The sequence below is a fragment of the Blennius ocellaris genome, assembly GCF_963422515.1.
Source record: "Blennius ocellaris genome assembly, chromosome: 21".
Lineage (NCBI taxonomy): Eukaryota > Metazoa > Chordata > Actinopteri > Blenniiformes > Blenniidae > Blennius > Blennius ocellaris.
Window position 1 is genome coordinate 7,525,074 of NC_137670.1, and position 24,410 is coordinate 7,549,483.

The window sequence follows — 24,410 nt, forward strand, 5'->3', positions numbered from 1 at the left end:
CATCCACTGACGTGTTTACCGGAGTTTCCCCTGTCGCCCAGCAGCGTGACGACGTAACAGTCAGCGTCAGCGACACACATGTCAAATCGCAGTTGCGTCAGCGCCGCCGCCATCTTGGACCGGGCATCTTCCGAGAAGCTCTGTCACCACATCAGCCACACGTTGCAACACAGATACAAAAATACCGACTAAAATTTAGATTTATATGCTATGTAAAACAAAAAAATCATGTTCAAATTGATTTTATTAGTGTAATTGCATCTTAGAATTACAAAAGTGAAGACATGGTGTTTATAGTTAATTAAATAATTCTAATTGGAAAATTTCACATTCACAAATGCAAGATTAGCAAAGGTAAACCCAGTTTTTGTTGTTTAATATTGAATTTAAAGAACGCATTTAAACACTAAGTAACGTGAACACCAAAAAAAGCAATAAAACTATCGAACTGTTTAAAGAACTATTCCAAAAAGAATAATGAGACCCTTTGCTTCCCTTGTCCCTTTTGTTTTTTCTTTTTTTTCTCTTTCTAAGTTAGGGTACAAGTTAGATGATGTGGACTACAACACTACCTCCTCCTGACCCGTATCATAATTACTGCTCTCCCATAGTTGTTGTGCAATTTCTAAATATTGCATATACCCACAGTAATACTGTGTATGCAAAACTATTCTAAACATTAAAAAAACATATACTCAAAGTTCATATACACGAGAATTTAAGAATAATGCCTAATAAGACCTTCACTGAGAACTGACACATATTTAAACTGTTGTTGTTAATAGTATTCGGCAAACAGAAAAAAACTCATTAAAGCATACTTCAGGGAGTTAAGTTAAAACGTTTATTTCCTTCATGCACAAAACAGATAAAGGAGGATAAAGTATTCCATTGAAGTCCAGATTGTTCCATAGAAAACAGCTGTAGTTCTGCAGAGAGCCACAGGGGGGCAGTAGTGTCACTTGCTTACACCTTGAACAGTCTCTACTGCAACAATCAAAATCAAAACAATCTCCCACAGAACATCATGTTTACATGCTGTTTATTAAACTGACTGTAGTGTTTTAGCTTCCAATGTTCTCTTGCATGGAGGATGTGTCCTTTTCTTCCGCTGAAAGCAGAAAACACAAGCTTTAAAATAGATCTATCATCAGGGTTCAACTATTCTTGCACAGCAGAGAACGAGGACAGTATTTCCGATACTGATTGTTGAAGTTCACCTGTAGTCTTTTCTCCAGGAGTCAACGTCGCCAGGGCGATGATGGACTTGGGAATCCACTTGAGGATGGGGGTAGAGGTCAACTCACCAAGCTGGCCCTCAATTTGGTCCTGGAAGAGATCGCGGTGAGTTCTCAGTAAAGACAACTAGGCTCATGAGCTGAACTCACACAAACATCGATGTTTTCAGTACTGCCTTCTTTTAGGTGACGGCCACTCTAGAAAACATCTGTGAAACAACCTGAAACCTACTGCAGCTTACAACACAGACTCAGGAAGACCAATAAAATGGACCGACTATAGCAAACGTGAAGGCCTCTCTGCACAAACGAAGCCATGCAGGTCTCTAAAGGAGACTTCCATGCTGAGGGTGACGAGGCACAGCATCCAGAAAAGTGAGCACCTCCTCTGCTCCTGCAGGAGCGCCGAAGCCGAGATACCCGCTCCTGGAGCCCGGGTACGAAGCCTTCTGAGAGTTAGCATCACTTCTGCTGCGCTCGGCGCCCAGCGGCTGAAGGGTTCAGAGTCCACAGTTACGTTCTATCGTCAGCGCTGCCGTGAGTGAAACTCACAACCGGTTTCCGTCAAGCAGACAATTCTCTTTATGAAATTTGGAGTAGTTTTGGTCTCAAGACATTTTCAAGGTCTTGGTCTTGACTTGGTCATTATTCGGTAATTTCAGAAGGCGTGACTGTATATTTTTCTACTGGCAAGAAGTAAACAGAAAAGAAAAAAACGATAATATGTAAAGTTTTCAAAGTAGTTTCATGGAAGTGGGCGATGAGGGTTGAGTCATGACGGCATGCGTGTCGGTTTACCTGCTCCACTTGACGGTATTCTCCGTGCTGCTCGCAGCCGATATCGAACACGTACTTCCCAGAGCCAACGGGCTTCAGCAGGATGTCGTAAATACAGAAAAATAAAGATTTTTATGGATTATTTATTACAAACTACAGAGCTACAATGATTCATTTATGTACATAGGCTGTGTGAGAAGATTGAAAATTGCTGTGATTGTTTAGGCCGATTCATCAAAACACCCGTTTACGCAACGACATTTCAAACAAAACTCACGCTGTTGTTGACAAAGTTCCCCTGATATCTGTGGTTGGCGTGAATGTATTCTCCAGAATTCTCCATGTTGCCATTCACCCAGGTGCCCTTGTACTTGGAGCCAATCTCATAGTAGTGGTACACACCCTGACCCTGCCTGGCAACCACACAACACCAGCAATTCCTCTTGATTCTGAGCCAAAGTTCACGGTCGTGACGCTTTCGACTCGACAGACGAACCTCTCGTGTTTCAGCCACTCTCCATCGTAGGTGTCTTTGTTGGGGTAGGTGTAGACGCCCTGACCGTGTCTCAGGTCGTCCTCCCACGACCCTGGCGGTCGAAGCAGTCAAGCAACAGGTACAGTGAACGGGACATAATCTGATCAGCTCACGTTAACAGGATCAAGAAATATCAAAGTGATGAACCTTCGTATTTGGACCCGTCCGGATAGTAGAAGGTGCCTCGACCGTGTTTTTTGTTCTCTTGATAGTCTCCCACATATCTTGCTCCGTTCTTGTAGCGATATGTCCCCTAGTTGAACAAAGAAGCCACAGACAGAGAAGAGGTTTTCTCTTTGCGTTATCCACTCGAACACCAAACATTGAAATATTCTTTAGTCTCAGTTGGACTTTTTGAAAGCTGCAGGGAGCCGCTGACGAAAGAATGACCCCCTGGGTCCGTCGCTTTAGAAACTGGACATGTTAACGTAAGCCCCAGTGGCCTAATGGATAAGGCACTGGCCTCCTAAGCCAGGGATTGTGGGTTCAAATCCCATCTGGGGTGACTGGGAGTTGTGTTTATATCTGACTCATTGGAGTTTTAGACCAGTTCATTCAGTGTCTTTGAAATGTGCTTCACGTTTCACATTAAACACACTTTGGAAGTGAGACAATACCACAATGCCGCACGAGAACAGGCCTTACACCTGCCGGTATTGTGGTTTTGCTGCTTTTGTCTCTTGTTTTCAGAGCTCAGCTGTTTCTGTCTCGCGCTCGAGCGATTCAAGCCACGTCACAGCAAAGTAAAGGTATTTTAAAATCTAACCAGCGTCGGATTCCAGCAGATTGAAAATCTCTGACACATTCTAGAACTCCATTCACATGACAGCATTTCAAATGAAAGCACGTCATTTTTGTGTGTGTTATTTATTTATTTTTTGTTTGTTTCAGATTCAGTTTCATTGATTCTGAAAACCATTATCGAGTAAACTGACTCTCAACATACACGACGACAGTTTGTCGACACTTGGCGTAGTGTTTACACGACAACGCAACTCTGAGTCACTGAAAACACAACTTTTTTAAGACACTCGGTCTCTGTGCAGACGGGGAAAACGCAACCTTTCTGAAACAACACTACTGCTACTATGTGCATGCGTGAGAAGGATTCATTCATAACAATGACTTCAGCCCTCTGCCTTCCCCTAGAGGTTAAAGTTGATTACAGCTGCCAGTGTGGCCCTCATTCAATGATGCACATGCAGTCGCCTCATATTAGTCTTTTTTGTCTCAAATGGAGAATTTTGACACTTTATGAAAATGGACTTGATAAGAAGTTGCCGGTACTTGTCCGTGTCTTTTCCCCTTCTGGTACTCTCCTTCATAAACGTCTCCGTTGGCCAGGACAGCTTTCCCCACACCGTGTCTCTCCCCAGCTTCATTCCTGTTCCCTGTGTATTCCTAGAAAACACACAGACAACACACAATAAGTTAGATTCAGCATGCTTTCAGCGTGTCCTTTTGAAAGTCTCACCCCGAGTTTGTTCTGTTCTTCATCAAACTCATCTGAGCCGACGTCCGACATTGTCGTGGTGTCAAGTCAGCCGCTGCTCTGTTTAAGCCTGGAACACACAACAGGATTTTTTATATATATATATATATATATATATATATATGGATGGATGGATGGATGGATGGATGGATGGATGGATGGATGGATGGATGGATGGATGGATGGATGGATGGATGGATGGATGGATGGATAGATAGATAGATAGATAGATAGATAGATAGATAGATAGATAGATAGATAGATAGATAGATAGATAGATAGATAGATAGATAGATAGATAGATAGATATTGTGGAGTGAATACTAGGCGCAAAGGATTGTGGGAAAAGCTCATCTAACGTTGTTTATGTGTTGTCTTGGTTACGTGTCATAGTTCCGTCTTTGGGTTGTTCTGGTATTGTCACGTTATTGTTCGGTTATCGTTTGTGCATTGTTGTTGTTTTGTTCACATAAGATCCGTGTGCATTGTGTGTGACACCCTGAGCCTTGGTGAGGTACGTGTGGAAGTGGAATGTGGAAGCTATTCTTCATAATAAAGCCTCCTGGTCCCTGCATGCGCACTGGATGCGCTCCACTACATATATTTAGGTCTATGTTCTTCACGAGCAATGTTGCCAATTGAGCGTGGTCAAACGTGATTTCGGTGTAAAACACAGCACATGTAAACAAACATATTGCAGATTCGATTCTTACCGGGATAAATCACACAGGAACTCTGATGTTGATATCCGGAGCCGAGAATAAAGGCGCAGTCCAATGACCAATCAGATCTCTGGAAAATGACTTGCCTTTTTTTTTTTTTTTTTTTACAATATCGCGATTGGAAGCTGATGTGAAATTATGTAAACCGAAGTTTGAAAACGAATCAACACTGTGGCTCGCACTGAAAACAACCGCTGTGGGTTCGTTTACTGTTACCGTGGTAACCAGTGTGACGTTGTCCCTTTACGCATAGACATATGTATATAGAATCACAAACGTTGGAACAGAGATACAGAAACAGTTACAAGTACACACGTAGATATACATATATAGGAGAGTATTAGACATATACAATTATACACATAGTCATATCAAGATATATTAATATGGACACAATATATGTCCATACACACGCACACGTATATATAAATGTCCACACACAAATGTATGTATATACAGTGTGTGTGTGTGTGTGTGTGTGTGTGTGTGTGTGTGTGTGTGTGTGTGTGTGTGTGTGTGTGTGTGTGTGTGTCTAAAGTAGACATATAAACATACTGTATATTGATATGGACAGAATATATAAGTATACATGTAGACACTTAAACATATATAAGTACACACTGTAAATTGACACATGCGCACATTTAAACGAACAAAAAGTATTCAAACAAATAAACAATACCAAATGTCATTACTGCTATTGTTATATATTTATAAGTAATTTCACATGGTTGAGATTTTCTTTTTTCCACAGTGGGTGGCATGAACGAATGAAGATTCTTGAACCCCTCGTGTCTCCGCACATGTTGACAAGTAAACGCCCTGCACATACACTGGCAATACTCATGAGTGGAAATAAAAACAGAACTCAACTCAACAAAAAAGAGGTTCCACTTTTAGAACACATGCTAAGACTGATAATTATTAAGCTTGTGCGGCAATAACGGTTATCATATGGTCATCGAAATGCATACCTGACAGATAATAGGCTGGGTGACCTCCGCTTAGCAGCCCTTTATTTAGAAAACTTGAACTTGACTTGACATTAACTCATAAGCCGGGAGATTTCGCCATCTGTTGCATTAATGATTAGGACCAACTCTTGTTGCGGGACGCACGAGAAAGAGGCCTCGCTCCAAAAGTCTGAAGCAGCGACTCAATCAATTGTGTGCATGCCCCAAGTTAAAGCCAGCATCATCTCATTGTCCCCGCACTGTCTGTCATTGCCCCTTCGAGGACAGTGCCCCAGAATACCTCGGTCCTGATTCGGTCCCTAAAAGCAGCCTCACATTTAAGATGAGAGGCAAGCGTGAGTCTCGGGTTCAACGGCTGCTTGTTCATGATTTAGCGCCCCACTTGTCAGTTTACAGCCGTCTGATCTCCCCCTCATGACACCGAGGTTTAAAAATGACTGACAGTTTGAGGACCGCGCTTCAGTCACTTTGACGTCTCTGTGTTTGTAATGTTGGATGAAAGAACACCAAAGATAGTAATTAAAAAAACAATTAAAAAATAAACGTTTTCTCATGATTTATTTGGATTATGGATCACTGATTTCCAAACTAAGGTATGAGCCACCACTTTGGGGCACCAGAGAGCTTTAGCATCTGGTGAAATCTCAGAGGAAGAGTCAGGGGGCTGCCTTTCCTCAAAATAGCGAATAACTTGTCAGTTGTTCCTAATTATAGTGTTTATATTACTTCGATAAATATATCTGTGCATCATCTGCATGACAATGGAAGTTAATGGTTCCCTGAAAATATTCCCTACAGGAAGCATGTAAAATGTGAATAGCATGTTTAACTTTAGTCTGAGCTGAGCTCAGAATCTATCTGGGAAATATTCATGCAACCAAGTGAAAACTAGAGAATTACAACAGTCTAGTCTTGAAGTAACAAACCGGTTTGTAGTTGACTTTCAGGCTTGAACAGATTGCTTTTGGTGATGTCGAGTTGCCGATTGAAACATTCGTCCGGTTGTTGAGGCCTTTCTGTGCCTGTCCTCTCCTCCGTGTTGCTGTTTGCTCTCCGTCTGTCCTCAGGCATCTCCCTCTCTGAATCTGAGTCTTTGTGAGATGATGGCAGGAGAAAAGAGGGAACTCCAAATCTCTGATAGCGCCATTAGTCCCCTTTAATCTCCAAAGCCGCCCAGGGAGGATCCTGGAGGAATTTCTATTGAGGGGCTTCATCAGCTTTGCCCTTTATTTATAAAAGCCCGTCATAGCAATCAAGAGTGTCACCATGCACCCTTTACACTGCACTTCAAAACAATCCAATACAACAATAGAGGATATTGTAAAAGTCTTTCAGGTTTTCATTTGCTGAACCATTTGTGAGGAAAGGGATCATATTTGGTAACTTCAGCAGTTCTTATGATCTCGTTGAGAGGTTTAAAACCAACAGCTCAGACTACTAAATTTTGTCAAACTAAACATTTTCATTTCATTTGTGCGCTCTTTCTCAAAAAGACTCTTACCTCTTAAAAAGGGGGGTTAAATTAAAATAACTGAAACGGATGAAATTCTGAGGAATGATGTCAAACGTGTAAAGGTAAAACAGTTAAATTGGCGAAAAAAGAAAAAAACAGCCGACAAGTTCATGAAAATGATGTCCATGAGCAGCAGAAACCCTTGGGCCACGAGCGGCTGCTGTTTTTATGTAATACAACCGCTTGTCTATGCACACAGACGACGGCACACATTAATTATGAAAGAATCCTTTTTGCGCATCAACAAGACAATTTAGTGCTTCAGAAAAAGTCAAATTTTTCACACTTTATGCGGAAACGGAGTTCTTTCAAAGAGTTTTGTTTTCAGTGTCTCTGAGCGCCATCGTTGTATTGACGAACCCCCAAAACGCAACGGAACTTTATACCAATATGTTTTCAGTTGAACACTTTTCCAAAGCCAAAACACAAAGAAAAAAAAAAAAGTTTTTGCTTGAAACATTAGACCTTAGATTCATGCTGTGTTGTTCTCAATGAGTACCACGAACCACTCCTGATGCTTCATTACTGTTCAGTTTTTAGAATAATCTTGTGGGCTCAGTGTCCGAGATGCTAAGCAAACAGTGCCGATCTCCGCACGCTCGGAAGGCTTCAGCTTCTCTGAGCGCGGTGTCTCTGGCAGGGGTCACCCTCCATTGGCATTCGTTCTTTTCTTGAGCTGCAGTTGCTGTCTGTCACAGATTTATAACAAAAGCACAACGAGCATCTCCATGACATCACATGCCACGATAATCGCCTCCCTCCACCCACATTCACTGGGAGGGCTTTGACCTAAATATAGGTGTTTGCTCTCTCTCCCATTGCACCTTATAAAAGCGGGAACGGGTCAACGCCTTGTAATTGTCTTTCATTGTTGTGTGGCCGGGACGGTTGTCGACCTCACTGGTTCGGTTTCGCCTCCTGTCTGGGTGGAGGAGACATCAGCAGGTCTTCTGCAGTCGCACAGAGGTAAGGCTTGATGCTGATCGAGAGGAGTGGACGTCACCCTGCCGACACTGAAGCTTTCGGTCCACACAGAAGCTGCGTGTTGCAGAGATGAGTTCGGACGCTGAGATGAGCGTGTTCGGCGAGGCGGCGCCCTACCTGAGGAGGCCCGAACGAGAGAGGATCGAAGCCCAAAACAGGCCCTTCGATGCCAAAACCTCGGTGTATGTGGTGGATCCCAAGGAGCTGTTCGTTAAAGGCACTCTGCAAAGCAAGGACGGGGGCAAAGCCACCGTCAAAGCTCAAGCAGGGCAGGTACTTCAAAACTTTTACCCAGCAGTGGTAACTTTCTGTGGCAGTCGTCCTGTTTCTTCCCATCTATCACTTATACATTGATGACACTGACGGAACACACCATTAAGAAAATGTGTAAAACTTTGGGAAAGGTGCAGGATTTGTAGGATTCCTTTAGAGTTTTAGAAAAAAAAGAAATGCTTGAAACTTTTAAGACTGGAGCAAAAGCAGTGCAAACAGGGAAAACAGTTAAAACGGCGAACATGACTAGAAAAAAATGGTCAAAAGTCAAAATGGCTAAATCAATCAAACTTGCTGAAACATTAGGAATGTACATTTAGCAAACAATTTTATAAACTATGGAATCTTTTATGATTAAACATGTTATGTGGCTCCAGAAGAATATTATTTAGTTGAAAAGGACAAAAATGGCATTTTTTTTTTACAGGGAAAGGTTGCAAAATTCAGATTTTTGAGGAAGTATTTCCAAAATTCAATAGCTGCAATAGATATACAACAGATATATTGCATGTGAATAAATAATTTCACAAAATTGTGAGGGACTTTGCTCTGTCATATATGTCTCACTTTGGATTCCGACATGCTTGGGAAGTGCTGATTTAGTCACACTGACTGTTTATAATCTAGGACAGTCATGCTCAAACGGTGCAAAGTTCTAAAAATAAGTTTAAAAAAAAAAGCCTGAAATAGTCTTCAATACTTAAATTCGCAATTTTAATTGAGCGCTCTACGAAGGGTTAATTCAGTCCTCTATCCAGTGTTTCCACGTCGTGCCCTCGATGAAGGTCTCTCTTCTCCATCCGAGGTCGTTACCGTGAAGGATGACGAAGTCTACCCCATGAACCCGCCCAAGTTCGACAAGATCGAGGACATGGCCATGATGACCCACCTGAACGAGGCCGCCGTGCTGTTCAACCTCAAAGAGCGTTACGCAGCGTGGATGATCTATGTGAGTAATGCTGACCGACCGCTCACTGACCTTCGGGAGCATCTGCGGTTTGACATACGTCCCGGGAAAGGTGTTGTCTTCAAGTGCCAGGACTGATTGTTATTTCCCTGGATGGATAAAGAAGAAGCTTAGGGAGGAGTTGTTTGGTTGTCATTGCACCGGCGGGACTGTTCTCCAGAATGAACCTGATTCTTACAGTTGCAGAACTTTAATTAGAAATGGTTCTAATCAATAGAACAGCGTAACAGGAAGTCATGGATTAATGATTCTCATTTGTAAACATCAGCCTTTCAAATAATGCTACATACTGTTGGTTTTCTCTGGACAGGATCCTCACTGAGGTTTCAAAGTGAGACAGTTTGATTAAATCTTCTCAACACATTTCTTTTTAAATATATTTGTTTATAATCTTTAGAGGTGCTTATATCATTAAACAATTATTTCCCCAGTGTCGTGTAATCATAATGGTAAAAACAATAAATAAAGGAAGGCTCTGGTTTAACAAGCCATGACCTGCATTTAATATTTAAAAATTCAGTAAAGCTTGAGTTTCAACATTTAGGGCCCCCAAGGTTCCTCTAGCCTGGGAAACACATAATAGAATGGCTTGGTTTTCAAAAATGGGGGGGGTTAAACCAATTCAGGACAACTCGCAGCATCTTCTGTTCGTTATCGAGTAAAAGGCCAACTGCCTCTGTACGTCGGCTGTCTTGGATAATTCCCTTCTCTCTCTCCATCGCAGACCTACTCCGGGCTGTTCTGTGTCACTGTGAACCCCTACAAGTGGCTCCCGGTGTACAACCACGAAGTGGTGGTGGCCTACCGAGGCAAAAAGCGCCAGGAGGCCCCGCCGCACATCTTCTCCATCTCCGACAACGCCTACCAGTCCATGCTGACTGGTGAGCTGCGTCCCACAATATCGGGTTTGATCTTCTCACGCAAAATGTCTGAAATGATTTTGGCGTTATTATGTTCCAGACAGGGAAAACCAGTCCATCCTCATCACGTAAGCTGCATGTAGAGTCACAGGCTACAATCATCCCTTTATATTTCTTCTTTAGAAAGATTTCTTAACTGTTTTGGTGCTTCGCAGCGGAGAATCTGGCGCAGGAAAGACTGTCAACACCAAACGTGTCATCCAGTACTTTGCGACAATCGCAGGGTCTGCAGACAGGAAGAAGGAGGTGGCATCCGCTGGAAAATTACACGTAACGTGGACTTCATAAAATTAGTCTTGTCAAAGAATTGGTTCTTTCCCCTTCTGTCTTTCCCTTCCATTGTTCGTTCTGTCACTGCAGGGGAATCTGGAGGATCAGATCATCTCTGCTAACCCTTTGCTGGAAGCTTTTGGGAACGCGAAGACTGTCAGAAATGATAACTCTTCACGATTTGTGAGTGAAAAGCAAGATTAAAACACTCACAACCTTATAAAGCCTAATCTTTTTTTAATCCAAGACAACAATTTCTTTGTTTTAGGGCAAATTCATCAGAATCCACTTTGGAACGTCGGGAAAACTGGCGTCCGCTGATATCGAAACTTGTGAGTCGCAAATATCATTGAGATACAATCTTTTTTTTGGCAGTGTTGAGATAATCTTCCTTCTCTTGGACAGACTTGCTGGAAAAATCCAGGGTGACGTTTCAACTGTCCGCAGAGAGGAGTTACCATATTTTCTACCAGATCATGTCGAACAAGAAGCCAGAGCTTATCGGTAATCAGAGAGCCAAGTGATATATATACTGGGTTGGGTGTAAAGAGTTGAACCTAATCTTACTTTCTTTTCCAGAAACTCTCCTCATCACCACCAACCCGTATGACTTCCCATTCGTGAGCCAGGGGGAGATCAGCGTGGCCAGTATTGTCGACAGCGACGAACTGATGGCCACTGATGTAATAAAGTCACGATTTCTGCTTTTCTTTTCTGGTGACAACCAAGTATTAACACATTTCAGTAGAAATGACAAGTCAGCATGTCAAGGAATGCGTTAAAAAAAAATGGAAGAAGCTCTCTGTGGTGGACTTTACGATCATTTCAGGGTTTTACCCGCTCAATTCCACCAAATACAATTATTCCAGAGCCACAAAGCAGGTTTAATCATAAAAGATCATACAGCTTATAAAGTTCATGTAGTTATACAAAATACAGGTTCATGACGTTTCATGATGATTTTGATTTAATTGAGCGAGTTTCGCCTTTGTCCCCATTTTTAGCCATTTTATCTTTTGTAGCCTCCGTGAACGGATTCAGCTGTTTTAGCCTTTTCATCTATTTGACCTGTTTTTGTTCCATTCTTGACAGTTTCAAATATTTTAGCTCCTTTTCTCTTCCTGTTTTTTTGTTTTGTTTTCAGTTTTGAGCAATTTTAGCAGTTTGTAGCCTTTTTAACCATTTTACCCTGGAGTGTCTGTTTGAAAATAAGCCATTTATGCAAATATAATTGCCAAAAAAACCAAAGATAATAATAAGATGAGGATGGTTCTCCATATGAAGCTTCAGTGAGCCAATACAGGGGAACTAAAGAGCCACATGTGTCACTGTGTCACTGTTACAATGTGCCATGCTTCCTTCATATGTCCACCCGCGTTGTTTCGTTGTGCTTCCAGAGCGCCATCAACACCTTGGGCTTCACCGCAGAGGAGAGGATCGGCATCTACAAGCTGACGGGTGCTGTGATGCATTATGGGAACATGAAGTTCAAGCAGAAGCAGAGAGAGGAGCAAGCGGAGCCGGACGGGACAGAAGGTCAGTTCACCTCCGGGTGTCACGGTGGTGTAGTGGTTTGCACTCTCACTGCAGAATGAGTCATTTGTTTACTCCCACAGTTTCGTGTGTTCGTCGTTTAATATTTAAAATTTGCCATATTTGTGTCTCGTGATTTTTCTCAATAGTTCTCAATGATTTTTGCTTAACATCCGATACTGAAGTTGATCTCCCCTGTCCATTTTATCATGCATTTTTCACAATTAAAACATATTCAAACTTTTCTGACACCAGCTCATTAACAAGCCCCTCAACTCTAAACTTAAAGCTTCAGGAATGAGTTTATAGACTTTAAATCAAATTAATGGCTATTTTAAAGAGTCAAAGAACAAGTTGATATTTTAACTATTGATTTATGTCTGAGATTTTCTAGTTTAAGGAGTTTGGGTCTGTTTTGGAGAGTTTGACTTTAGTTTGGGAAAATAATCTTATCATAGAGAGGATGCCAAAGGGTGAATCTTACAATTCTCATTCCTTTCTGTTGTTTCCTGCTTCTGGTTTTGTTTTTGATGGAAATATGTTTTTTGCTTTTTGAACTTCTCATCCATCTTGGCATCTTTTCTTCCATCAGTGGCCGACAAATCGGCTTATCTGATGGGCCTGAACTCTGCGGACCTGCTAAAAGCTTTGTGTTACCCCCGAGTGAAGGTCGGGAACGAGTACGTGACCAAGAGCCAGACGGTTCAGCAGGTAACACCTCCTGTGTTGATGCAGCACTTAAACGCCAAAGAAACAAAACTGCTTTTCCTCGAGTGTGTTTGTCTGTTATTATGGCCAAAGGTGACGCATACCTGCTGGTGGATGCTTCTCATAATTGTTATGACTTCATATTCCACAATAGAAACTAGAAAAGCTACTTTCTGTTTATATTAACATATATTTTTTATGCATTTTGGATCAGGTCTTATACTAAATTCAATATTATTTAGGGGTCTTGTTTAATTTTCTGCTCTGTGGGCCTGAAAGCTCATTTCAGCTTTCACGCTTGCTCAACTTGACACAACACTACAAAAGTGACCAAAAAAATCCAGCCAATCACAGACTTACATGGGGTCGTTCTGATTTGCAGATTCTATCCAATCAGGTCACCATTTCAACCGCCTATTTGACGTGATGTTAATAATGAGCAAACTGGAGTTTTCTGGTTTATACTTTATTACATTTTCTGTCAATCCTTTATCTTTTGTAATTTTGTAATAAAAATACTCCCAGACAAAGTTCAGGCCTATTTTAAGGAAAATCTGTCTCTGGTTTCATAAATCATTATTCCATTACTTTGGTTTGTTGCTATTTGTTACCAAGTATTTGCACTCAATTCACATACACTCTGCATGCTGTGTAAAAAAAAAAAAAAAAAAGAAGCTTTGAATCATTTTCATGAGTTCAGGTTGTTTTGTTTTCTAGGTGTACAACTCCATTGGTGCTTTGGCGAAATCCGTCTACGAGAAAATGTTTCTGTGGATGGTCCTCCGCATCAATCAGATGCTGGACACCAAGCAGCCCAGGCAGTTCTTCATTGGAGTTCTGGACATTGCTGGGTTTGAGATTTTTGATGTCAGTATGCAAAAGTTATTGTGTTGTTTTTTTTTTTTTTGTGAACAAGCTGGTCGTGTTTGACAGCGACTATGTTTTCTCTGCAGTACAACAGTCTGGAGCAGCTGTGCATCAATTTCACTAACGAGAAGCTGCAGCAGTTCTTCAACCACCACATGTTTGTGCTGGAGCAGGAAGAGTATAAGAAGGAAGGCATCGAGTGGGAGTTCATCGACTTCGGGATGGATCTGGCGGCTTGTATCGAGCTCATTGAAAAGGTTTGTGCAGCCAAGGAATTATATCTATTAACAGTTTAACACTGGTTAGAAAACACTTATCATTGGTCTGTAGTTTCACATGATTTTCTCCAACCATCAGTATTATTATTATCAGTAAACTTTAAAGACTACATTGTCTTTAAAGTTCCTGCCATTTCCGTGTCAATGCAAAACCTTTCTGAAATAAAAACGATACATTTCCGCTTGTATGTAATTAGTCTTGTAGTTAAAGGTCAGAGGAAGCCACACCCTCCAATGGAAAAAAACAACTTCAACTTCAAAGTGGGTGAAAATTGGTCAGATTAATAAAACAAAATGACAGAATCTAATGACCCTTTCGGTTGTCATCATTTTTGATGTACTGATCATGGCCCACCTGCAGTATCTCTGCAGACCACCACTGTACTGGAGCTCACACTCTGGGAATCACTGGATTAGTGTATGCAGATAAGACGTCATTGCAGGTGGACACAGAATTTCAAAAAAAAATTAAATGTGCTGACTCATTCTATTCAACAGCCAATGGGCATCTTTTCCATCCTTGAAGAGGAGTGTATGTTCCCCAAGGCATCCGACACCACCTTCAAGAACAAGCTGTACGACCAACATCTGGGAAAATCCAGCAACTTTCAGAAGCCCAAGCCTGTCAAAGGCAAGGCCGAGGCTCACTTCTCGCTGGTGCACTATGCCGGCACCGTGGACTACAGCATCACCGGATGGTTGGACAAAAACAAGGACCCGCTGAATGAGACCGTGGCCCAGCTCTACCAAAAAGCTGGCCTCAAACTTCTGGCTTTCCTCTATTCAAACTATTCATCATCCGACGGTAGGGATATGTGAAGTTTGAGTATTTTAAGTCTGTAAATGTGCAGCTTTTTAATGTCAATAAGAAACATTTTGTTAGAAGTCGGAGGTGCTGGTGGGACCGGCGCTGCTGCTAAGAAAGCAGCAAAGAAGAAAGGATCGTCTTTCCAGACGGTGTCGGCCCTCTTCCGGGTAACCTTGTACTAATGTTGGATGATCATACATTTATTAAGATAAAGAAAACAGGGAAATAATCAACCATACTCATCCTCGACAGGAGAACCTGGGAAAGCTCATGACAAATCTCAAAAGCACCCATCCTCACTTTGTTCGGTGCCTGATCCCAAATGAAACCAAAACTCCAGGTAGTACCTTCAAATAAACACTTAAATCGCTCCGTGGTGGTTAAATCAGCTCGATCTCACCGAGGCTTTGGAAAACTTTTAGGCATCATGGAACACCATCTGGTTATCCATCAGCTGCGATGTAACGGCGTGTTGGAAGGAATCAGAATCTGCAGGAAGGGTTTTCCCAGCAGGATCCTGTACGGAGATTTCAAGCAAAGGTAAGCTGCTAATATTTCTTCATCTGCAAGTTTAAACTAAAAGTCTATAACTGGGTGTTTTTCTTGAAGGTACAAAGTACTGAATGCTAGCGTGATCCCGGATGGACAATTTATTGACAACAAGAAAGCTTCTGAGAAGCTCTTGAGTTCCATTGATGTTGATCACACGCAGTATAAGTTTGGACACACCAAGGTAATTGTTCCTCAAGGGTGCTGATAAGTAAAAAAAAATATATGACTATATAAAGGAGCAAAAATTATTGTTTTGGTCATAAAGGTTGAAAACATCTGACCATTTCAGATAAGCGCAGTAGGTCGAAGTATGAAAGCTTTAGAAATACTCTGTGGTTCATGAGAGTTTTATTTTTTGTTTCCTGAAGGTGTTCTTCAAAGCTGGACTCTTGGGTCTACTGGAGGAGATGAGGGATGAACGATTAGCCTCTCTCATCACCATCACTCAAGCTTTGTGTCGAGGCTTTCTCAGAAGGAAGGAGTTTCAGAAAATGATGGCGAGCAAGTAATCAATAAGTTCACAAATCATTGTGCCGCTACAACAAATACTGCCAATCAGTCAAACCCGGATTTTCTCCACATTCCAGAGAGTCCATTTATATCATCCAGTACAACATTCGCTCCTTCATGAATGTGAAACACTGGCCGTGGATGAAACTCTACTTCAAAATCAAGCCGCTCTTAAGGAGCGCAGAGACGGAGAAGGAGATGGCCTTGATGAAAGTGGAGTTTGCTAAATGCAAGGAGGATTTAAGCAAAGCTGAAGCGAAGAGGAAGGAGCTGGAAGCCAAGATGGTTTCCCTGCTTCAGGAGAAGAATGACCTGTGCCTGCAGATTCACTCTGTAAGGCCAGAAGAACGCGCTCCTCGTACAGTTCCAGTATATCTCACAAGTCGAGGCTCGATGAATGAAACTGGTGCTTTTGACTCGACAGGAGAGTGAGAGTCTGGCAGATGCAGAAGAACGATGCGAAGGGCTGATAAAGAACAAGATCCTTCTGGAGGCGAAGGCCAAGGAGTTCAGCGAGCGGCTGGAGGACGAAGAGGACCTGAACGCCGAGCTCACGGCCAAAAAGAGGAAGCTGGAGGACGAGTGCTCCGAGCTGAAGAAAGACATCGACGACTTGGAGCTCACGCTCGCTAAAGTGGAGAAGGAAAAGCACGCCACTGAAAACAAGGTCTGTCTCTCGAGCGCCAAAAATGACAACTCAAGCATCCGCTGAAGCTTCAATTTCTGTTTTTTTCTCCCTCAGGTGAAGAATTTGACAGAAGAAATGTCATGCCTTGATGACACGATTGCTAAGTTGTCCAAGGAGAAGTTGGCCCTCCAAGAGGCTCACCAGCAGACGCTGGACGACCTGCAGGCGGAGGAGGACAAAGTCAACATTCTTTCCAAAGCCAAGATCAAGCTGGAGCAGCAAGTTGACGATGTAAGTTTAGTACCAGGTGTCTACTAAGCCTCAATGAAAGTTTTTTGTTTTCACTTGAAAATGTTCTTTTTGTCACACAGCAAACAATTTGTCCAAAGAGACTCTTACATTTTACCAAGGAGTATTAAGTTTCCAATGGGACCTCTTTGGAAAAAAAAAGAAGACGAAAGAACACTATCTTAGAAGAATAGTGGGTCCAAATGAATTATAGTTGATAGAAAGTTGGGGAAAAAAAGTTTTTAATTTGTCTTAAAGGTAGTAATAATTTTATGTATATCTGACAAAATGAATGCCAATGTGAATGTCTTAGCTCGAGGGCTCTCTTGAACAAGAGAAGAAAGTCCGCTTGGATATCGAAAGGGCCAAAAGAAAGCTGGAAGGTGATCTGAAGTTAAGCCAAGAATCCATAATGGATTTGGAGAACGGACATCAGCAGCTGGAGGAACGCCTCAAAAAGTAGGTTTTTTTTTAGTTCGCGTTTTTGGTTCAAGCTCATGATGGTGGCTCAATCTGACCTGGCTTTGGTTTTGCGCGACAGAAAAGACTTTGAGTTCAGCAAACTGGTTTCCAAAATTGAGGACGATCAGAACATGGCTGCACAATCTCAGAAAAAGATCAAGGAGCTTCAGGTATTTCAAACACCTTTGATGATTGCTGAACATTTAAGTCTAATTTATACTTCGTGGAAACGTATGACCAAAACTTCCGTATCAGCCTTTAGCATGAAATCACTGGGTATTCTTCGGTTCCTGTTGGCTTCATCAGGCTCGCACGGAGGAGCTCGAGGAGGAGATCGAAGTGGAACGCGCCGCCCGAGCCAAAGTGGAGAAGCAACGCTCGGATGTCACCAGGGAGCTGGAGGAGATCAGCGAGAGGCTGGAGGAGGCCGGCGGCGCCACCGCGGCGCAGGTGGACATGAACAAGAAGCGGGAGTCGGAGTTTCAGAAACTGAGACGCGACCTGGAGGAGTCGACGCTCCACCACGAGACCGTCACCGCGGCGCTGAGGAAGAAGCACGCCGACAGCGTGGCCGAGCTGGGAGAGCAGATCGACAACCTGCAGAGGGTCAAGCAGAAGCTGGAGAAGGAGAAGAGCGAGTGCAAGATGGAGATTGACGACCTGTCCAGCAACGTCGAGGTCACGGTCAAGGCAAAGGTTCGCTCAGCTTTCAATTCTCTTAAATCTACCAACGGAGGCTTTTAAAAGCTGACGTCTAAAACATTTGGCCACAAAGTGGACTGAAAATATTTTGGCACACATCATTAAAAAACATTCAAGTTAATTTTGCCATAAATTTATTGGATGGAAGCAATGTGGTTGAGATCTGTTCATCATTGTTGTTGGTATTTTACCGGTCAAATATTAGCAGTATTTCATGCCAACAATCTTTGCAGACTAATTACGAGAAGCTGTGTCACTCTCTGGAGGACCAGCTGAGTGAATACAAGGCCAAGCACGACGAGAACGCTCACCTCATCACCGAACTCAACGCTCAAAGGGCGCGACTCCAGAACGAAAATGGTAAGCAGCTCGCAGAGAGGATTTCGATTGCTCTCTGTGTTCTCGCTTCATTTTCTGACGATCTCCTGAACAGGGGAGTTTTCTCGTCTCCTTGAGGAGAAAGAGGCGATACTCTCGCAGATGTCGAGGGCCAAGCTCGCTTTCACTCAGCAGATAGAGGAGCTGAAGAGGCAGGTGGAGGAAGAAACTAAGGTCTGTCGCGTTGCGTCACTCTGTGCCAAGGATTGTGGGATTAGTAAGATAAATCAGTGGCGTTAAAGTCCAAATGAAGTGATTATTCTGCATCAGTCTATCAGATTATCTCAACAGTCTCTCTTTGTTCCAGGCGAAGGTTGCCCTGGCCCACTCCCTGTCGTCTGCCCGTCACGACTGCGATCTGCTGAGGGAGCAGTTCGAGGAGGAGCAGGAGGCCAAGGCGGAGCTCCAGAGAGCCATGTCCAAGGCCAACAGTGAGGTGGCTCAGTGGAGAACCAAGTACGAGACGGACGCTATCCAACGCACCGACGAGCTGGAGGAGGCCAAGTAGGAGTTATTCTCAATTCTCAAAATTTTAGAAATCCACTTGTTACAAGACTAAGTTTAAATCATCTGGGTTACAACATGTTTGCAGTCCTGAGCAGATCTAAACAGAAGAATTTAAGTCCATTCGAAAGAGTCAGGGTTTCTTTTTAAAGATTCCATGATTAATTTCAAGAGCAATACAATGTAATGTCAGGTGTAACTTCATGAATCTGCATGTTTTTGACAAGTCTAGTCTGGATCTTGTTTATAAGAACCCAAGACTCAATGTAAGAGTCTCTGCATGGAAAGAGCCAGGTATGTTTGAAACAGTTCCGGTAAAGATAAAGTTGGAAATATTGTATTTTAAAGAGTTAACGTGTCCAGGTCTCAGAGTCTGGATTTTTTTTTTTTTTTTTTTTTTTTATTTGAAGATTTTCGGTTCTGGTTTGAAACCCATTCTTTCCAAATCTCCAGGAAAAAACTGGCTCAGCGTTTGCAGGAAGCAGAGGAGGCCATCGAGGCCGTGAACGCCAAGTGTTCGTCTCTGGAGAAGACCAAGCAGAGGCTGCAGGGCGAAGTGGAGGACCTCATGACCGACGTGGACCGAGCCAACGCTCAGGCGGCGGTGCTGGACAAAAAGCAGAGAAGCTTTGATAAGGTGACGAAAATGAAAAAAAAAAAGAAAAACAGAGTGAGTGCTGGAGGGTTGAAGGAACCTCCTGACCCGTGGTGGTCTTGGTGCAGATTCTGTCCGAGTGGAAGCAGAAGTTCGAGGAGTGTCAGGCCGAGCTGGAGGGCTCGCAGAAAGAGTCCCGCTCTCTCAGCACCGAAATCTTCAAAATGAAGAATTCTTATGAGGAAGCCCTGGAGCATCTGGAGATCCTCAAGCGCGAGAATAAAAACCTGCAACGTACAGATTTCACGCTTTTACGCAATACAATATAGTTTCAATGTTTGCGTCAGTTGGCAGCCAATTAAATCATGTACTTTTAATATTTATAGAGGAAATTTCTGATCTGACCGAACAACTTGGGGAGAACGGCAAAGCCATCCACGAGCTGGAGAAGGCCAAGAAGCAGGCTGAGACTGAGAAGTCGGAGATCCAGAGCGCTCTCGAGGAAGCCGAGGTGAGACGGGAACCTGCCATCATTGTCTGAGGCAAAAGCAACTTCACTAACAAAGCCTAGTTATTGATGGCATATTAGCTCATTTATTAAAAAAGACCAGTTGTATGACTTGTCATCTGGGGTTTAGCCAATCCCAATCAAGGTAGGCCCTCCCTTTGACTCCTCCCACATTTAGGCAGCTCTGCCCTGGCACATGACACCATGACAGAAAGTGCTTCGTCCTCTTCCTAAGATGGACATGTGTGGGTGGGGCTAGTCCAGCTCACACAGACACAGCAGATTCTGAATTTAGCTCCTATGATCCAATATTCAAATGGAGGAAAATCAAGGAAAAGCTGTTTTTGGGGCAGTAAACTTTGAACACAATATTTTTGGACCAATGGAACCCATTTGAAGTGTTGAAAATCTGTATCGCTTCTTTTATTTGTTTCCTTTTCACATTTTCTAGAGGTTTTATTAGTTTAGCCATTTTGTATTTCAGTCATTTTACCTTTTCAATTGCTTGAAGTTTTAAGTGTTTTTGCAATAACCATATTAGCTGTTTCTATTTTGTATGTGGGGTTTGTTGCCATTTGTAGTTATTTTCAGTGATTTAGCTCTTCTGTACATTGAGTCTTTGTTTAGTTTGTAGCTATTTTAACTGTTATAAGCATTTTAGCAATGCAACTGCTTTAGCCATTTTTGCTGTTTTAGATATTTGATATTTTAGCAATTTTAGCCATTTCATCTATTTTACCAGTTTCTATAGCAGAAATATTTGAATATTTATTTACATATAATTCTCTGTGAGAGCTTCTGGGTGCCACTACAAAGAAGCCTCATGTGGCTCGATACCCACAGGTTTAAGACCCCTGCTGTGTCTGATTATCATCTCTGACTCCTGTTTGTTCTGCAGGCCTCGCTGGAACACGAGGAATCCAAAATCCTGCGAATCCAACTGGAGCTGACGCAGGTGAAGGGAGAAGTGGACCGCAGGCTGGCCGAGAAGGACGATGAGATCGAGCAGATGAAACGCAACCACGTGCGCATCGTGGAGACGATGCAGTCCGCTCTGGACGCTGAGATACGCAGCAAGAACGACGCCATGAGGATCAGGAAGAAGATGGAGAGCGACCTCAATGAGATGGAGATCCAGCTGAGTCACGCGAACCGGCAGGCAGCTGAGGCCCAGAAGCAGCTGAGGAACCTGCAGAGCCACATCAAGGTGAAGTCTTGTCCTGAGCAATCGCCAAGTAGAGCATCTTAGGTCTCGTTTTGCATTGTTGTTTCAGAAAAGTTCCATGTTTACAAGACAGTGTTTTGAAAACGGTGCTTCAGACTTGGACACACTGCGTTGTTGCTTTCCGCAGGAGCAAACCCTCCATCTGGACGAGGCCCTGCGGAGCCAGGAGGACCTGAAGGAGCAGGCGGCCATGATGGAGCGCAGGAACGTGCTGGTGCAGGCCGAAGTGGAGGAGCTCCGAGCCGCTCTGGAGCAGTCAGAACGAAGCCGGAAGCTCGCTGAGGGAGAGCTCGCCGACGCCAGCGAGAGAGTCGGACTTCTGCATTCTCAGGTGAGATTAAATTTTATGAAACAAGCCGTGCTGAAGTTCAATACTTCTACAGTATGCTGGTGCTTATTGTGAGTAATGAGTTCAAATCACAGTTCAACTTTTAAGCTTCTTTCTTGAGCCAAAAACAATCCAATTTCACAAACCAGTTGGTCATCTAAAGTCACCGCTCAAAAGAACAAACAGGGTTACAAGATATGTTATGTTAATATGTATGTAAATTATTGAGAAAGAGCACTGTTATTTAACAGTTTCTACCATGTTTGCTGTCTTCTTCTTCTTCTTCTTCTTCTTCTTCTTCTTCTTCTTCTTCTTCTTCAACTTCTACTTCTTCAGCTTTACTTCTCACTCAAATGGAATATTTTACATCTACTGTTATCTAATTAATATTTTTGTTGAACCATGACGCTCTAAAGCTGTGTGTAGTTTTCCCGACTGATTTTTTTTTCTTCTTCCCACTCCTCTTCATTCTGCTCTTTCTCCTTGCAGAACACCAGCTTGCTGAACTCCAAGAGGAAGCTGGACGCAGATGTGAGCCAGCTGCAGGGAGAAATGGAGGAGGCCATCCAGGAGGCTCGCAACGCCGAGGAGAAGGCCAAGAAGGCCATCACAGATGTAAGTGTCACCAGTTACAGGACGCATCGACCAGCTTTGTTTGAGATTATTCACTTCCTTCGTTTTGTCGAGCGCAGGCCGCCATGATGGCAGAGGAGCTGAAGAAGGAGCAGGACACCAGCAGCCACCTCGAGAGGATGAAGAAGAACCTGGAGGCGTCCGTCAAGGACCTGCAGCTCCGCCTGGACGAGGCCGAGAGCCTGGCTCTGAAGGGGGGCAAGAAGCAGCTGCAGAAGCTGGAAACGCGGGTATCGCCGGGTCTCAGGCGGGCGAATCGTTTGCTAAGGCGGTGAAAAACCCAACTCCAACTGAAGCGGAGTCTCTCTGCAGGTTCGTGAGCTGGAGGGGGAGGTGGACGGCGAGCAGAGGAGAGCCGCCGACGCCGTCAAAGGCGTGAGGAAATACGAGAGGCGGGTGAAGGAGCTCTCCTACCAAACGGAGGAGGACAAGAAGACGGTGCTGCGGCTGCAGGACCTGGTGGACAAGCTGCAGCTCAAAGTCAAGGCCTACAAACGGCAGAACGAAGAGGCCGTAAGAGCTTCGCCCGGTCCCGGAATGCTCCCAGCCCCTCCACCGTCCCTCAGCTGACGCTGAGCTTTGTTTCCGCAGGAGGAGCAGGCCAATGTGCATCTGGCAAAGCTGAGGAAGGTGCAGCACGAGCTGGAGGAGGCGCAGGAGCGGGCCGACATCGCCGAGTCCCAGGTCAACAAGTTGAGGACTAAAAGTCGCGACTTCGGAAAGGTAACAGTGGATTTATCCTCTCTGATGTCGGGGGTAAAAACACATGTAATTCTATTTATTGATTCATTTGAATGAACAAAAGAATGGTGCTTTTTCTTATTTAAATGGGACTTGTGTTTATTCACCTCTAATTATTTAAATATGTAAAAAAAAAAAAAAAAAACACTACCGGTAATTTCCTTTTGTCCAAATCATCAAGGAGTCACAGTCTACTATTTTCCATGAAACAAAGCATTCCTGTCACATTTCAGAAGCTTGCGTTTTCTCTGGTTTCCATGGAGTGTTGGAGCGTTTTTGAAATGTTCCACTTGGAGTCATTTTCAAAACGTTGCCTCTGTAGTGGTTCTCAACACGGTTCTCATTCAAACAGACCCCTAAAATGCTACCATTGTTTTTACCTGAAAATGTTGTCATGGAAATGACTAGCTGAAGCAGCTGATCGTTCCATCCTTTAATTAAAAAACAAGTTGTCTACACATTTGTTTGTCATATGTTTTGATGTGCTAACTGGAGACTGTCTGAATCTTTCTTCTTTTCTTGCCCTCTCCTTTTCCAGGCTGCTGATTGGGAGTAAACCTCGCACTGATTGCATATCCTTCATTATCGCGAGCAGAAACTTGACAAAACGACTTTGCTGTGTTGCTTTGCTGTGGAGATTGTAACCCAATAAAGGTTGTGAAGCATAACTCTTGCAAGTCTGTCTTTTTTCTGAATTCATAATGTCATCAGTATTGTATCCACAAAAAAAAAGTATAGTATCAGTACGAGGAGGAGGAGCGAGTGAAGGTGCAATACCAGCATCAGTTTGATTCAATGAGACAGAAATCCCCCCAGTCTGACAATGCTGCCTGTCAACAGTTAACTGGAATACTTTGACCCAGCACACAGCTGTACTTCCTATCAATGGGCGGCAGGAGGCAGTAGAAAGCCTTTCATTCCTGCCTGCAGCTCATCCACTGCGCCTCAAAGTGTCTTGTACTCCTCATCTCCTCATCTTTTAAACTGTTGCGTCGTGACTTCACAGAGGTTTGCAGGTAGATTGTTCAGATAAACGATCTCACAGATGTTGTTTAAATGTGCAGGGATTTTTAAAAATAAATTTTTAAGACTTTCAAGGGGATTCATGCACCCTCTATTTGATATAAATAAAGGTTTTGGTATAAGGATTAGGGTAAATAATATAACTTTATAAAAAAGAATCCACTGTCATGTGGTGGCATGAAATCCTGCAGAGCATACAGGTGTTTTGCAGTCTTATGCTGCTGTAACAAAGTAGCAGCATAAGACGTGACCTTAACCCTAACCCAAATGTACTTCATCATACTTAATTGATGGATTGATTAATTGATTACTTTCTATATTTTGACTTTCATTAATTTTCATTTCTTTCTAATTCAATTTATTCAGTTTTACATATTTTCTTAAATATTTAGTTTTTGTCCATTCTTCTACTTTCTTTATTTGCTTTTCTCTATCTATCTATCTATCTATCTATCTATCTATCTATCTATCTAT

General features: G+C 43.0%; 2 protein-coding genes across 2 annotated transcripts; one reads left to right on the forward strand and one right to left on the reverse strand.

Moving 5' to 3' along the window:
- Positions 1 to 1,064: 1,064 nt before the first annotated feature.
- On the reverse strand, positions 1,065 to 4,075 carry rsph1 (radial spoke head component 1; the record flags this gene model as incomplete). Its single annotated transcript, XM_080517020.1, has 9 exons — positions 1,065 to 1,111; positions 1,221 to 1,329; positions 1,622 to 1,729; positions 2,037 to 2,108; positions 2,293 to 2,424; positions 2,508 to 2,602; positions 2,698 to 2,803; positions 3,838 to 3,951; positions 4,025 to 4,075. 9 exons carry the CDS (start codon positions 4,073 to 4,075, stop codon positions 1,065 to 1,067), a joined length of 834 nt encoding a protein of 277 aa, XP_080373146.1.
- Positions 4,076 to 8,175: 4,100 nt separating this feature from the next.
- LOC308145271 (myosin-4-like) lies at positions 8,176 to 23,550 on the forward strand. Its single transcript, XM_080516645.1, has 39 exons — positions 8,176 to 8,217; positions 8,287 to 8,508; positions 9,314 to 9,457; positions 10,200 to 10,356; positions 10,436 to 10,463; positions 10,551 to 10,665; positions 10,756 to 10,848; positions 10,934 to 10,997; positions 11,071 to 11,169; positions 11,245 to 11,348; positions 12,063 to 12,201; positions 12,791 to 12,909; positions 13,624 to 13,773; positions 13,860 to 14,030; positions 14,550 to 14,856; positions 14,935 to 15,026; positions 15,112 to 15,199; positions 15,282 to 15,399; positions 15,469 to 15,592; positions 15,780 to 15,916; positions 15,999 to 16,254; positions 16,346 to 16,588; positions 16,664 to 16,840; positions 17,151 to 17,296; positions 17,379 to 17,469; positions 17,606 to 17,995; positions 18,235 to 18,361; positions 18,435 to 18,553; positions 18,687 to 18,883; positions 19,337 to 19,520; positions 19,607 to 19,772; positions 19,865 to 19,989; positions 20,885 to 21,193; positions 21,339 to 21,542; positions 22,029 to 22,154; positions 22,232 to 22,402; positions 22,485 to 22,685; positions 22,764 to 22,895; positions 23,452 to 23,550. Exons 2-39 carry the CDS (start codon positions 8,305 to 8,307, stop codon positions 23,467 to 23,469), a joined length of 5,835 nt encoding a protein of 1,944 aa, XP_080372771.1. The 5' UTR covers positions 8,176 to 8,217; positions 8,287 to 8,304; the 3' UTR covers positions 23,470 to 23,550.
- Positions 23,551 to 24,410: the final 860 nt, after the last annotated feature.

Bases quoted from the DNA above. Each gene is read 5' to 3' on its own strand.
- LOC308145271 (XM_080516645.1), top strand. From the start codon at position 8,305: ATGAGTTCGGACGCTGAGATGAGCGTGTTCGGCGAGGCGGCGCCCTAC. The intron at 14,857-14,934 runs GTAGGGATATGT...ACATTTTGTTAG, and splicing joins AAACTATTCATCATCCGACG to AAGTCGGAGGTGCTGGTGGG. The intron at 22,686-22,763 runs GTAAGAGCTTCG...TTGTTTCCGCAG, and splicing joins AACGGCAGAACGAAGAGGCC to GAGGAGCAGGCCAATGTGCA.